Source organism: the organism of the source record quoted next, unplaced genomic scaffold, assembly GCF_019419815.1.
Source record: "Pyrus x bretschneideri cultivar Hongxiangsu unplaced genomic scaffold, Pyrus_bretschneideri_v1 Contig6, whole genome shotgun sequence".
In the NCBI taxonomy this organism is placed as follows: domain Eukaryota; kingdom Viridiplantae; phylum Streptophyta; class Magnoliopsida; order Rosales; family Rosaceae; genus Pyrus; species Pyrus x bretschneideri.
The window spans coordinates 8780655-8796965 of NW_025999798.1; the positions used below are offsets into that span (position 1 = coordinate 8780655).

The window sequence follows — 16311 nt, forward strand, 5'->3', positions numbered from 1 at the left end:
AGTTTGGGGAGTTCAAATTCGGATGCATAATGGTGAACGGTCACCTTGTAAGTTGGAAAGAGGATTTGCGGAATTCAGACTTGAGTGCAGAGTAGCAGACAATTAACATGTGTGACTAACTAGCTTAGGCCATCTCCAACCGATCCGGCCAGAGGGCCAAAAATTACCCGAAATGACACGAAAATCGTCTCTAACAGAAGGTTAGGCCAAAGGGCTCGTGGGTCCCACCGGGTCACAATTGCACAATTAGGCCAATCGGATGGCCCGAACCAGACAGCCAGCCAGCCCCAGGCCGGTCCATAATTCAAGCCCAACGGCTACCTGGTGTCAGCATGACGCCAGGTAGCCGTTGGATTTGAATTTTATATTTTTTTTACAAATTAAAAAATTCTAATTTTTTTTCCTATAACTACCTAAGCCATTAAACAACATTAAAAAAACACATTTAACAACATAAAACTTAAATGCCTACTCCATGCTTCTTTTGACCCAAAGATGTGCAACAAAATCCTATTGAACACATATTGACACGTGGCACTTGAAATCCGAAATATAAAATTATTGAGATTCCATCTCGAAAAATTATTGAGGTAGTTTAATTTAAATAACCATATTAATTCAATTAAAATAATAAATTATGTTTGGCCTATAGCCCTTTGGCCTCCTCGGCTGAATATGATTTTTTGTCACATGGCTATGTCTGGCCTATGACCATTTAGCCTCTTAGTTGGAGATGGTAAGAAACATGGCATTATATTGTTCATTAAAATATTAATTTCTTGGATGACTATATGGCTAAAATGAGCCCTCTAAGGCCATCTCCAACCGAAGGTTGACCAGATGGCTCATTTTAGCCCTTTGGCCCTCCAAGATATTAATATTTTAATGAATAGTACAAAATCATATTTGCCTCCATCTCTAACCGAGGGCCAAATGGTCATAGGGCTCATTTTAGCCCTGTCACTAAAAACCGTCTCCAACTGTGGGCCAAAGGACCATAAGGCCAAACATAATTTATTATTTAAATTTAAAAAATACAACAACTTAAATTTAAAAACAACAACTTAAATTTAAAAACAACAACTTAAATTTAAAAACAACAACTTAAATTTAAAAACTACAACTTATATTTAAAAACTACAAATTAAATTTAAAAACTACAAATTAAATTCATTAAAAAATAAAAAATAAAAAATTGGCCCAAAAAAAAAATCTCCAACCGAATGGTCCAAATGGCCAAAGGGTCGAAAATAGCCTGAAAACTGTCTCCAACCGAGGGTTAGGCCAAATGGCTCTTAGGCCCCACTGGACAAAAAAGGGCCAAAGGGCCAACCAGCTGGCCCAAAGTAGCCAACCAGCCAGCCCCCGGACTGGGCTAGAATTTTCATTATTCTTGTCGGTTATATCCAACAGCATTGTACTTATTCCAGTCGGTTATATTCGATAGGAATGGTAGGCCAAAATTTCAAATACAACGGCTAGTTACTGTTGGATTCAAATTTTTTTTTTTTTTGGCCTTTTTTTTTTTAAGAATTTAATTTGTAGTTTTTAAATTTAAGTTGTAGTTTTTAAATTTCAATAATAAATTATGTTTGGCCTTATGGCCCTCGGTTGGAGACGGTTTTTTGTGACAGGACTAAAACGAGCCACATGACCCTTTGTCTCTCGGTTGGAGATGGAGGCAAATATAGTCATGTACTGTTCATTAAAGTATTAATATCTTGGAGGGTCAGATGGCTAAAATGAACCCTCTAACCAGCATTCGATTGGAGATAGCTTAACCTTTCTTCAGTTGGAGATGGCCTTAACTAACGTATGTACATCAAATTTTACACAAGAAAACTTAATCATTGGATGAATCAAGCCCCGGTGCCCCACCTCCAAGTTGGACATTTTCTTTGCTCAAATTTGCGCCCCCACCCACCCACCCACCTTGATTGGCGTATGACAATTCATTAGACAAGCATTCATATTAAAATCCAGCCATCACTTTTTGGATCAACAAATCTTATTGGTATTTAAGGATCAAGACAGCAGAAACAGACGGATTAGATTACCTAAAACACCAATATTATTTTTTCTTTTAATTAGGACAACATATGACTCGTTAATTGCTGTACATCTTAGGATGTCACATGCACTTTCAAATAAATTTATTTTCAATTGTCCGATTTCAATCTAGTTAAAAATTATGTGTCACTTTACTTTTTGGTGTTGTAATTTTTTCACGTGTGAAAATATTTTTGGCTATACTGAGATCACTTATGAGTGTTGTTGACTCATAGTCTTTGGTGAGTGGTGAGAGTAAACCAAGACACAAAACATTTCTGTTTTATATAATCGATGTCGAAGAATTGGATAATTCAATGCAACATCTCAAATGCAAAAATAAATTTTCTTAATTATTCGAGCTACAAACTCTAAATATTACTTGAAATCAATTAAAAATTCTTAACCTATACATATATATTGGACAACTTTGACTACAACCACTGACAATTGAATCATGTATCCCACAACAAATACTTACAACCTAAGAAACTGCATGAACCAATACACATGCAGCTGAAAATGCAAAAGTAGTAACCTTTAGAGTCCAAACTAAATCTGCAGATGCTCCTGAAGAAGCTGGCAATGACCCAAATGGTGAAAGTGCAGGGTAAGGCGGGTCGTCGAGATTCAGAGGGCTCGGGTTGGAGGGAATGGTGGGTTTGGAGGAATCAGTTGGAGTGGTAGGCACCTCAGGACCTGGAGATGGCAAAAGTGGAGCTATTTCTGGAGGTAGTCCTTGCAGATTAGAAGATGGAGGGGAATTGGTGAAGAATGTTGGGGAAGCTGAGATGCTTGAGGCTTTTGAATTGAAGGAAAGAAGAGGTGTGGCCATGAGAGCCATCATGAGGGCTACATTTAACCAAAAAGAGGCCATTTCTAATGATGAAGATATCAATTCTCACAAATTTAGTGGAGTGTGGTTTATATATTTGTGTAGTGAAAGTGCTTTTGGAGTTTAACCAAAGAAAAAAGTGCCTTGGGTGGAAGTTATGATTGGATTTTTTAAAGGATGACTACAAGTTGTCTTAGTACTAGCAATTTATTTATGTTCAATTATAACTAATAAGTCTTAGGTTCAAATTTCGTGGTTGATAAATTCTATACTAATTTATTCTCTCACCCTTTAGGTAAATATATCATTTGTATTTAGAGAAAAAGGATAATTCTCACTTTACTCACTCAAGTATCGTGAAACTCGCACTTTAGCAACCCTTAGTTTTTTTCTTCTCAGTTTCATACCTAAACTTTTATTTTTCTAACACTTTAATATTTCTGTTAGGTTTTTTGTCAATTTTCCGTTAAATGATGACGTGACATAACTTTGACCCACCATATTTGCCAAGAAGTGGCAATAGACACATCTGAATTGGATTTACAAGAGAATCTCTCAACCCCTTGACAAAAATGGTAGGCCAAAATTATCCACGTCATCACTTAATGGAAAACCTAATGAAAAGAAGATTAACTGAAGTATTAAAGTATCAAAAAAATCAAAGTTTAGGTAAGAAACTAGGACGAAAAAAAACTAAGAGTAGCAAGTGCGAATTTCACGATACTTGAGTATAGTAAAGTAAGGATTATCATACAGAAATAATGACTAGAAATATTACTTTTTATATTTATATACAAAACTATTTGTGAGAAGACTAATTGAACTTAAAACCTCTGGCTCGGGTAAATGCTCTTAACAATTGAGTAGCAAATACCTTGTAGATGATTAGAAGCTTTAGGTGGGACCAATGTGCCACATGGGTAGAGTGAAGTTTCGATGGATTTGAGCAAAACAGGTTGGCATGTGTAGGGAAGAGACAAAGATCAAAGATCGGAGATCACTTGACCGGATTTTTTAATTGGAATCAGATGATTTTTTTTCTTTTTTCCCTTTTGGCCTGTGACCTTGCTGTCCCCTTGTTTTTCTGAGAATCCGAAACCCTAAGTCCTAATCTACTTGATTACTTCAATGTTACAAAACCATCACTCACCCTATATTGCATGGTCATCAAGTTGATTAACCTCTTGTTTGGGACTTTTAATGGCATTGGATTCCCCAAGAAGATATGAGTAAATTGTTGATTGTTGTGCATCTTATAAATCGGAGATATTTTGTTATGAAACAATTGATATGATGTGTATTATAAGCACAAATGTTATACAACCAGTATCTGGTAAGTTTTTTTTACTCTATCTGATCATATTATCATTTACTCCACCAATCATATTATCATTTACTTGACGATTATAAGGCACGAGCATCGTAGGAAAGTCCTAGGAAATGTTTGAAGATAATAATACTTCGTGGAAAAGTTGATTGATGTCATAATTTGTTAATCTATATAATCCATCTTAAAACAAGAATTGCAAAAGCGAAACAATTTCCGCCCTTGCATTTTATTCATTTGCACCTTTTCACTTGTTTCAAGCTACAAAATTAAATAAATCAACGGTAAATAAGAGACAAAGACAATCATTGATAAAAGTGTAAGAGAATAAAAGGCTAGTGAGAAAATTATTTCCCTTATAAATTCAGATACAACAAAGAGCTGAACAGTCACTAGATTTCCTTGAGACAGATTATATTTTTCTCAACATAAGAAATTTTAATGCATAAATCATGGGGCATTATTGGCTCATAATTCAGAGATCTGCAGTCATGATAGATTAAAAAAGTGTAAGAGGTCAAGGACACCAATCAAAGGAATTTTCCCCGATGAAATCGGAACGTTGCATGAGCAGTGGATCTAAATTTTGTATGTTGTCGATATCTAATTTGATATGTATTGTTATAAGGGTAATGTTAGGAGACTAAATTTGTATATTAAATTTACAAACTAAATGATGTATCACTAATAAGAAATAAGTACGTTAATCACCAATAAGAAATGATACAACTACGCGGATCAGCCGCATTTGTGAGCAATTGCTAACCGGTGGTGCATTTGGGCCCAATATACGCGCAACAAAATCTTTGCGTGAAGTACAAAGAGCAGTCTCAGTGGAATCAAGAAGGATTTAGAACAAGCCTTGTCGCAAAGGCAAGGAATGCACAACCTTCGTGTACATGATTTCACTGATCGCATAAATTTGATGGGTTCACACTACCTAGGTAAATTTGAATGGATTAATCGAACAACTAAACAATTTCGTACCACAACTAACCAGCATTTATCCGATTAGCATACAAGGTTTTGATTGAATTGCAGTGAAGTAAATTCCAGAAAAAAAAAAACGAAAAAAGAAAAGAGATATATTCAAAAGAAACAAAATTCCAATGGAGATACAAAGTTTACAAAGATTATATAATGGCAAGCCAACCAGAGCTGGATTGGCCCTAATATAATGCGGAACAAATAAACTCACCTTCATAACTTGTCAATCCTTTATCAAGCACTCAGGAGAAGCCGATTGATTTGCATAGCACTGCATGCGAAAAGAAGAAATCATTAAACTCGAGAGATTATAATTATGATGATACGAAAGAGGGGAAAGAAACGAGCATGTTACCTCTAGTGCTTTACAGGCAGCGAGGCAGCCGTTGCAACTCCACAGCCACATGGAAAGCAGCGGTGGCTAAAACATGTACACCTGAACCTTTAATCTCAGAAACTATGACTTCAATTCTTGAGATCTCGGGTATAGATATCGACAGTATCATTGCGTGTAACAAATATTGCCTACAGGAATAACCGAGGGCATGCAGCACCCGCTGCACCAATAAGTGAGATGCGCCCCTACGCCAAGACTCGAGGACTGCAGTAACTTTTGGAAGATTAGTTAGCAGACCAGCAGTGGCTTCCCTTGGAGCTGCCTTGAGCAACAAGACAACGCATTCTGAGGCCAGATCTGCCACATTTCCTCCATATGATCTACTCAACTCTAATAAGACGCCAACATTGCTGCCGAAGTCCATGATATCTCTAATGCCTTGTTGCTGATCAGCACCACTTGCCTCAGAAGACGCATCACCCAGAAGATCAGGTTCATTTGAGTAGATGAAGCCTTTTCTACCACTCACTGACCGTAGAAGGAAAGCCCTACATAGGCCAAGGGTTGGTTCCAGAAAATCTTCCATATCCTTTGCATATACAAACTCTAGAAGGTTTCCTATTTTCCTAACTACCTTCAGTTGAGAAAGTAACTTGGTTTCCATCTCAGGTGCCGATGTCAGAGCCAGACATAGCATGACATTGTTCACATTTGCACTTGAAAGATCGCCAAGCAAAAACTCAAAGCATTGTGAGACTATCTTAAGATTTAGTATGTCTGCAATTTTGATGTAATTAAATTCAATAAGCATCACAAGAAGCTTCTGTGCATACAAGGGAATCGGATCTTCATCTTCAATCAGGGAAGGGTAGAGAGGAAGAAAATTCTTATTGGATATGGATTCCAGTTCTTTGGACCTTTGTTGATCTTCAGATTGTTCATTCAGAAAAATTACCATCACGTCAAACAAAATTTTCAAGCACAGAAACCTGGCATCACCATCCTTGTTACCCTTATAAAGAACAGCCAAACTGGGGAGAACCTCACGAATAAAAATGTCAGGGCTTTCAAGAATCACATGCGACTCCTCTGAGACAGACTCAAGAATTCGGAGAAGGGTAATCTGAAAGTCATCCCTGCCCTGTTAAATCAATAACAAATTATTTATCAGTATCAATGTTACCATATTACGTTCTCTTTTCATTAATCTGTTACTTTTTCTCGTCATAAGTTGGGACTAAACTAACTTTCACCCCACATAGTAGAAATTTAGCGTAAGTCCAGACTCCACGCTAATGGACTTTTATGCTGTAGCCTTCCACATGCTAAGTTAAAAGCTAATGACATGGTTATACTAGTGATTTATTAAGAAGAAAAAGGGGCCTGTTAAATAGTGGAAATGATCAGGTTGTCACCAGCCCAGGCATTTACCAACCTATAACAACCTCGGATCACTTGCCGAGACACTGTACCTAAGCACTGGGAAAGTTACATAACATCCCAAGTTCCAGTAACTAACAGTTAGCTGATCTAATCAGCCAGAAGTATTTTAGTACTACTATTTTTTACATCTTAATTATAAATCAGATTAAAAGACAAGCTTAGCAATGACTTAAACACAGACTGGTTAGGCTACTACCAACCTGAAATGGTGTCTCCACGAGTTTCATTAGATTTGCCAACTGCTGCAGGACCTGTTCATTCACCACTTTGCGCTTAAAAGACAAGCTTCGAAGAAGATGGAGAACTACGGGAAACGTATAAACATTGGTCTTTGGAGCAGCTCTACTGTTAAGGGGAGATTGATACCCATGGCGCCTACCTCCCATAATTTTCTGAATATCTCCAGTAATAGTATCCAGTAAACTGGGTATAGCAGACGCCACAACACACACAGATGCCTCTAAACACTGCTGCACATAACGGTCCTTCTCTTTCACCAACCTGTCCACCGCAGAAAGCAACTTGGCATGGCAAAAAAAATGTGGCAGCCACCTCCTACTGCTCTTACAAAGAAGAGCAACAAAAACAAGTGCCTTTCCCTTCAAAACCTCACTTCCCTGATCAATAAGAGACACAAGACTTGGGACAAGATTCTTATCCTCCATCAATGGGAGGAGGTACCTGCCAACATTCGTGAACACATGACTTCCCAGCATGGCCATGTTTAAGAGGTTTAAGCTTATTTGCTGCTCACGCAGACTGCCCTTCACAAGTGCCGATGCTATGTCCTTTAAGGAGAGCTTCTCTATTACTGGTTGAATGCTAGGTGGGTTAAAACGAACCAGACGAACCAAGCATGATCCTGCTGTGAGCCTCATGCTCTCCTGCTTTCCAGCAGCCCTATATAAATAGCACAGGTTATTAATCATGTCCTGGCTAGTCAAACGAGCTGCCCACGGCCCTGCTTGACTGCAAATATTTTCTATTGTCCTCAATGCATATAACTGAGTTAAATCATCCTCTCCTTTTCGTAAAATTGATGACACCAATGAAAGCAATGCATTTGAAACCTGCCCCAAGGAGAATAACTTATCAGTGACAACATTGAGTAGAAGTGAAGGGAAAACAAGGGAAAGTACTCAAGGACATCCAGTAATAACAGTTCTCTTGGTAGAACATACTTTTTAGCTCCAATTGATGAGGAAACAAAAAATGAGGGTTTACTAGAGCATATACAACTCCAGATTTCACTCGGTTAAGAGTAAAAGTACGGGCTATTGAGGTATAACGGTAATCTTTATGTGATCAGGAGCAAAGTTACAAGTTGCAATAGTTACAACACTAACCTGCCACCCAGATGTGGACCGGCTTTCCTTTGATGGAGACTCTGCTGGATTGTTGTCTGCATGCTCACTTTGAGTGGATATATAGAATAGCAACTCTCCCAAAGCAGCCATAGAAAACCTCCTCACCTTTTCCTGCTTGTCTCTAAGGCCATCAGCAAGTGAACCCAAAATTCCTGAATCTGCCAAATCATCTTGAATAAAAGTAGAATGTCTAATCAACAAACCAACCAGTGAAGCAAGTTGGACACGCAAAGCCAAAGCCTTGGACAGCCGGAGCATTTTAACAAGCAAAAGCATGATAGGTCCATTGGTCAAGATATTTGCAGCATCAGCATTATTGCTTAACATCTCAAGGTATCTAATTACATTCTGCTTCTCGCCAATGCTACTGTTCCCATTAAAAATGGCTATAATCTTACTGTTGAGTGCATCCAACTGCTCTTTAGAGATCTTCACAAAGTCAGAGGCTTGCAGTGCCTCAAAGGGAAGAGAAGGAATTACCTCCGAATTTTTGTCAGATTTTCTGCTGGGCATCACAGGTCTGACTGAGAGATCTGATGGATGCCAAAGAACTTGTGAAAGGTTATTTGGAGATTTTGAAGAATCATAGTCAACTGCAGATCCAGAACCTTCTTTAAATCTCTGATTTTTAATTTGAGGACTGGCACTGGGTGGAATTGCAGCCATTTCAATACTCTGGGGAGATGGTTCCTGATCATGAACTCCGGATTCATCTGAGGCAGGTGTACTAACCACAGGCAGGGCATCTGATTGGTTCAAGTTGTTTTCCATCTCTTCCATTTTACCCTGGTGCTGAGTTGAAAATTTGTTGTCAGGTGGACAAGCTTGGATATCAGACCCATCAGATTCATCATGTGTGTCATCTTCTGTGTTCTCATTAAAGTCAAGTTCCATGTCCGTGTTCTCAATTTTGACTTCAGAATCATTCTCAGTATTAGTAGACACTGGCCTGCGGTAGTTTTCCTTCTCATTTTCCCTCTGCAGGTTCTGTTTTGCAATTCTTGAGAGCCTCAAAAGATTCACACCCCTCGTGGCACCAGAAGGATCCTTTTGTTTTTCACTAACCCCTCTGCCAGAAACCTTTGCTTGAGTTCTGCGGCTTCCAGGTGTACCCTTGACTGGAGTCTCATGACCGTTTGCTCCCAAAATAGAATTTTCATCCTGCTTAAAAGTTCCTTTAACATCCTTTTGGCAAGATTTAGGAGTTCTGATTTGGGAAGATTTATCACTATTGCGCTCTGACAGACATGGCCGAGCATATTGCTCTAGCATATTATCAAAAGCAGGCTGAGGAGGTAGAGGCACTAAAGTTAACTTCGTCCTCCAGAAAGCATGACCACAAAGTTCAGGCCACTGTATTCTTTCTGCTGGATCCTTTATGAGTAAAGAATTTATTAGATTGACAAAAGAACGGCTAGGAGTTCCAGGTAGAGGTGGAGTTGGATCTGATATAATGGATTTTACTAGCTGAGTAAATTCCCTACCCACAAAAGGAGGCCTCCCAGCATAGCACTCATACAGTACACACCCAAGGGCCCAGAAATCAGATGCATATGAATGGACACCCCCATCTTCAAAAAGCTCAGGAGCCATATAACAAGGTGTCCCGCGTTTCGCTTGTGGCAACTGAACATATACAAGAAGGGAAAGCTACATTAATATTCTCATATTTTCTAATTACATTCAGATTACTTGATCCAAAAAAAAAAAAAAAAAATTCACATGTTGTGGCAAGATAACCTACTGAAGAAGAAGGTATTTGTGATATATCACTCAATTTTCTCGCCAATCCAAAATCACAGAGCTGCATTGTGCAAACATACTAGTTCAGATGAAGAGAAAAAACACATATAAAAAAATTGAGAGAAATATGCAAGGACAGCAGCCTGCCTTATACCTTTGTACGGCCATTCTCGTCTAACAAGATATTTGATGGTTTCAAGTCACAGTATATGATTCCCTTTGAGTGTAAAAACCTAACCGGAAGTGAACATTTCGAGAACATGAATTAAATGAAGTAAAGAAATAGACACTCGTAACAAGGACAGAAAAATGAAGCAATTCAAGGTTCTTACAGCAAAGCTCTAACAAGGTCACACCCAAGGTCATGAATTGACTCTTCAGGTAGCTGCTTATCCTGCATTTCCATACATTATCAGTATCACATTTCTAAAAACACAGAATCATCTCGACATAAACATTAGCACCGGTATAAGACCGACCAAATTAGAAATGATTCCGTCTGTACAATATAATATATCCACAAACTCTACACATAACTTCAATGCGAGGCTCAGATTAAGTGATTAATTACCTGGTTTAATAGTGTCATCAAATTGCCCCCAACGCAATACTCCAAAACCAACCACAAGTGAGCAGAAGTTTCATACCTGCATTTTATAGCGGCACACAAAAAAGGAAATTCGCAAATAAACAATTCAATTCTTAGCTCGAATCAAAGATAAACAGGTATTGATATTTCGCAAGCGATTATCTGACGAAGAATTCTCACCACCAGTAAAACTTGAGGATATTTTGATGATCTAGAGTGTGAAGAATCTTCACCTGCATCAAATGGAAAACTCTATAACCTAAATCGTCTTCGAATTTGAATTATCCAAACTAAATTAAAGCCCATACATTGCTAAATCCGAACTTTGGTTCATAGTTTGCTTACTAAACTTAATTACTTACTTCTTGGAGAAGCTTGCTCTTCTGTGACTTCTCGACGCTCTTAATCGCGAAGTACTCAATCGTCTTCTTCTTCCTCCCTTTGTACACAGTCTGCAAATCCAACGCCAATCGGATTAATTAAGCAACAAATTGAACTAAAAGTCGCTGAATCGGCGAGTTCGGAGAAATGCAAAAGAACTTGCGAAGCAAATCCTACCGAGCATTTTCCGTGGCCAATGGCTTCGTAGATGTGGTACTGGTTCATCTCTGAGCTTTGCTTCCTAGGGTTTGCAGATTTCAAATTTGAGAGAGAGAGATAGAGAGAGAGAGAGAGAGAGAGAGAGAGGGATTAGGCTTTTGGATTTGGGACGAAAGGTCAAATGTTTGGCACAAGGGAATGAGCGGGAATGTGGATTCCCATTGAAATATTAAACGAGGAACTTTTAGAGAGACAAAAACGGCTTTTCGGGTTTTGGGTTTTGAGTTGTATCCAAACACTCAAACAGTATCTTTCCACCCGTTTCAATTTTAAATTTTGAAAGATGGGATGCAGTAATGACTGCCACGTGGCACAAATAAATATTATTTTTTTGTTGGAATATGCATATAATATGTTATGTATGCATGAAATTGTCACGTGTTTCTAGATTTTTAAAGCCTAAAAAAAACTGGCGGGGATTCGGGCGAACCCGCAACCCAGATTCGGCTCAAGTTGAACCGTACGCTGTCTAAACCCGGTAGCGACCCGACACCCAGATCCATTTCTGAACTCTGGTCAAAATATTCCAGGTATATTCTGTACTATTTTCGTTAACTATGACGGAGTTTTTCATCCTATGACAAGATATTCCATTTCCAAAAATTATTCCGTGTGGTGACAGAATATTGCATCTTCGGTGATCAACTTAGCCACCGGCGCATGCTGACCACCCCTTGGTGCATGGCGGCAGCCCATGACAGTATGTGGCGGCAGTCGGTGGTTTTCGAATACCAATTTTGGCAGCTTGATCTTTGTTTTTTTGGTAATCTTCATAGTTTTCGTTTACTTACCAAGTAAGGGTTGCTTATTTTAGCGCGCTGAGCAAGATGTGCGAGAACCTGTATTTTTAAAGTAAGCTTATAAGTTAGTTGTTTAGCTCGTGGGAATTATACTAGAAATTTATGTTTGAATTGTTTTATGAGAAATGATCCTCGCTCGATCCTCTTTGTGAGGATCTCGAGGATCCTCCAATCACATATTTCATTGTACATCGTGTGGCCAGTTTTTGTCAGATATTGTTTATATTCAATTTTAAATAAAAAATTTACAATGATTTTTTTACCTCACGATGTATGATGAACGGATGTGATTGGAAGATCCCTAAGATCCTCACAAAGGTGATCCTCCTGGTTGTTTTATTTGCTTGTCATTCGATTACTTTCTACCTTTTTTTTTCAAAAAAAAAAAATTATTATTAAGGAGAGGGGGAGGATTCAAAATTAATATAATAATTTATGGGAAGGGCAATTTCGAACCCGAGACACATGGGTGAGAACCCAACACCCTACCCTAGAATAAGAACAATCTGTTCAAAATGCCACCTTTGAATAATCTGTATGGACACCTATTTAATTTGGTGTCCAATCCATAATTATGCAAACCAATTCGTTCCATGCAAGTAACTTGAGCTGGCCACGAAGTTGTTCATTTTACACAGTGACTAAGGTTTAGCACCAAGTTGGTGGTGGCAAACGACTATGCTGCCTTTAGAGCAACTACAGCCCTCCACAAATTAGTTAGGCAACAACCCATTTCTTCCCTTCACCCCCCCCCCAAAAACCCACTCCACCCCATACACAGAGCCCAGCTTCTCAACCAGCTGAAAATCCACTGACCCAATACCCAACTAGTATGACGCCAGGCTGACGTCAGTGCGACTTTATACTGATTTTTATTTTTTTTGTGCCATGCGTGAGTAGGCACGCGGTCCTGACAAGTTTCAGAGGTGGGGTCCGCGCTGGCAGGTGCACTAAAGGGACTCGGTAGACAAGCAACTTGGCACACCTATGGTTGTTGGATTTCCAATGGCTAGTTTTCTTGGACCGTTGGATTTCCAACGGTAAAAAAATTTTGAAAGTCAAACCCAATGGTTAGTGACGTGGCAAAATTTGGAATGTTCGATTTCCAGATTAATGGTTCAGGTTTTTCGACCTAAAAGAAAAAGAAAATGTCAGAATCTTACCATTGGGCATGTGTCCACTTTTAGGCTGTTGGATTTGAATCTTTTTGAAATCCAACAGTCTATATTAATTAACTTAATAAAATTTTATAAAAAGTGATTAAAAATACAAAAAAAATAAAACGCAAAATTTTTTTTTTTGTCACATCCTAGACCAACTCCGTCATAGCACAATATTGTCCGCTTTGGGCTCCAACCACACCTTCACGGCTTTGTTTCTAGGAACTCATATGAGAACTTTCCAATGGGTCACCCATCCTGGGAATGCTCTCGCTTAACTTCGGAGTTCCGATGGAATCCGAAGTCAGTGAGTTCCCAAAAAGCCGCGTGCTATATAGAGGTGGGCATGTACATATAAGACACATCACCCCTTCTCCGTTGGTCGATGAGGGATGTTACAATCCACCCCCCTTAGGGGTCCGACATCCTCGTTGGCACACTCGCACCACACGGCAGAGTGGCTCTGGTACCATTCTGTCACATCCCAGACTGGCTCCGCTATAGCACGATGTTGTCCGCTTTGGGCCCCGGCCACTCCCTCACAATTTTGTTTCTAGGAATTCACACGAGAACTTCCCAATGGGTCACCCATCCTGGGAATGCTCTTGCCCGAACTCGCTTAACTTCAGAGTTTCGATGGAATCCAAAGCTAGTGAATTCCCAAAAGGCCTCTTGCTACATGGACGTGGGCATGTACATATAAGGCACATCATCCCCTCTCCGTTGGTTGATGTGGGATGTTACATTTTTAATATATAATTACCTAACCATCTTCCACAAATATTGTACTTTCGGATAACGACATGTGGCGTGACAAGGTTGGTTAAAAATCATATCCGAAATTAAAAATAAAATTATTTTTAATTATTTTATAAAAAAATTAATAATATATTAATAAGAATTGACTAGGCTATTCAGTTTAGGGGTGGAGATGCACTTGAGTAGTTAGTATTCATTGCAGTCAATTAATATTCATTTTGGGTGGATTGAATTGACTCTTGACTAGAGAGTTTTTAGGAGTGGAGTTGCTCTTATGTCCCTATAAATAAGAGCTAAGCTAGCATGCAGTGCATGCTCTGGAGCTCACGTAATACATATATATAAGATAAGAGACATAGAAAGAGACTAGGGTTAGTGAGCTTGTGTGTGGAGATTTTTAGTGGGCTTGTTTTGCCGAGGTTCCAGCTATCGATTAAGGTGAGTGGTTTATGTAATGTGTTTCAAATATTTTTATTTTCTAATCAACGAAAACCACAAACTATTGTGGGGTTTCTTTATTTCCCAAAGTTCATTTATTTTTCTATACAAGCATATTTGATTTGTTGAACTGCCTTCAGAGTTACTATATAATGTGGTGTGAATTATTTGGAATTGTTCATGGGGCATGTGAACTTTAGTGTTGGGTTATCCAAGGAATAAATGTATGGCACATGGCGACATTAAGGCAGAATGACCTACTTAGGGTTCATATGGTGAGCTATATATTATGAAGGATAACCAACATGTGAAGGGATGATGTGACATGACATGATATATGATGAAGACTTTGATATAATTATATTATGTTGCAGTGTGAGGTTTGATTGACATAGTACATATTCTACTCACTGGACGACAATGATTGTTACTCACCCATCACCCTTTTATTTTTCAGATGAGTTATTTGACAAGATAAGTGTTAGAAGAGCTAAGGTTGTGTTAGATGAGGGATTTAAGAGTTTCATTTTTTTTTTGAACAATTAAGGCTTTTGGAGTTATTGTATAATAGAAGTTTGTTTGTTTTTTTTTTATAATCTATACTATATATTGTTGTAGCTATCTTGGAAATATTGTGGTTTTTACTGTATACTTGGAAATAATTGTTTTATTCAGTACTTGACTTTCATACTTATACTTAGTACGATTTTTTTGAAATTATACAATTTTTACAAGTAGGATTATTATGTATAGAAGAAAAAGAAGATTTTATTAAACGCTTGTTTTTGCCCGCTCACATTTTCTGTTTTGCCCCTGTAAACACGAAAATTTTGTAATGAATGAAACGAGAACACGTGCACAAAGTAGATTTGTATTGATTTGAATTTGTAGGTTACAATCTCTGTTTACAATTTTCCTCTGATTCAATCCTCAAATTTGATGTAGATGTATAGGTTGTTGATCCAAATGTTGCGATGACTTGATTTCGGACGAACGATTGAATGATTGCTTCAAGTATTGAGCTTGAAACGATGCTTAGATGGTCTTCACCTCAAAGTTGCGACAATGATGGTGTAGATATGAGATTTCGTTGATTCAAGGGCCTTGACGACTTGATCTTGAATCGAACGTCGTTACAAGTTTTGAGCTTGCAACAAAGTCTTGAAAGAATTGGCACAAGTGCTTGTTAATTCTTCAAGGGAGTGCTTCGCCTTTTGGTCAAAAGAAAGCTTCGACTTTGGTTATGAGTTCTTCGAAGAGAGCTTTAGCAGCGCATTAGTCTTCAAAGATTTGTGTAAAGGTTATTCTGAATGTAGGATTTTCAGCCCTTCAATGTAGAAATTGTCCACCTTTTTTATGTCTTGGGACCTTGTATTTATAGACTTCTTAAAGCTTGCCTTTGGATGAATTTGGCTTTGATTTGTGTCTTGATTCGTCCATAGGAGAATTTAGGCATGTTTTGTGTCTTAATTTCAGCCATTTTCCCTTGCTTGGCCGAAATCTATAGGGCTTGTTGCCTATTTTGTGAGTAATCTTCAATTCTTGCTTGTTTTGTGAAGATACTTTAGCTTTCTTTCTGGTTTTGAGAGATTATAGACTCCTTTCCGATTTTAAGAGATATTTTCTCCCTTTTGCCGAATTTTGGGAAGGTTTTGTACTTCATTTGCTTGATTTGCGCCACATGTCATTGATGACTTGTCTATTTGTGATGAGTCATATGTCACGTGAAGCTTTGTGATGCATCATTTGTATGCACTGAAATTTACATGTCTACAGCCCCTTCCAGGATTAAGAGCATCTCAATGAGAATTCTATATGGGGGCTGGAAAAGTGATGGATATAGCCCATTTTAGAGCTCCATGAATATGTGGGGCTCT

The 16311-nt window shown here is 38.4% G+C and overlaps 2 protein-coding genes across 2 annotated transcripts; both read right to left on the reverse strand.

Moving 5' to 3' along the window:
- Positions 1-2381: 2381 nt before the first annotated feature.
- On the reverse strand, positions 2382-3002 carry LOC103943608 (classical arabinogalactan protein 27). Its single transcript, XM_009353923.3, has one exon. It carries the CDS (start codon positions 2924-2926, stop codon positions 2534-2536), a length of 393 nt encoding a protein of 130 aa, XP_009352198.2. The 5' UTR covers positions 2927-3002; the 3' UTR covers positions 2382-2533.
- A 2277-nt stretch (positions 3003-5279) lies between these two features.
- LOC103943607 (serine/threonine-protein kinase RUNKEL-like) lies at positions 5280-11472 on the reverse strand. Its single transcript, XM_048571471.1, has 11 exons — positions 11236-11472; positions 11040-11129; positions 10858-10910; positions 10660-10735; positions 10421-10482; positions 10243-10321; positions 10090-10149; positions 8325-9971; positions 7179-8048; positions 5554-6676; positions 5280-5469 (listed from the first exon to the last, which is right to left on the reverse strand). Exons 1-10 carry the CDS (start codon positions 11281-11283, stop codon positions 5564-5566), a joined length of 4098 nt encoding a protein of 1365 aa, XP_048427428.1. The 5' UTR covers positions 11284-11472; the 3' UTR covers positions 5280-5469; positions 5554-5563.
- Positions 11473-16311: the final 4839 nt, after the last annotated feature.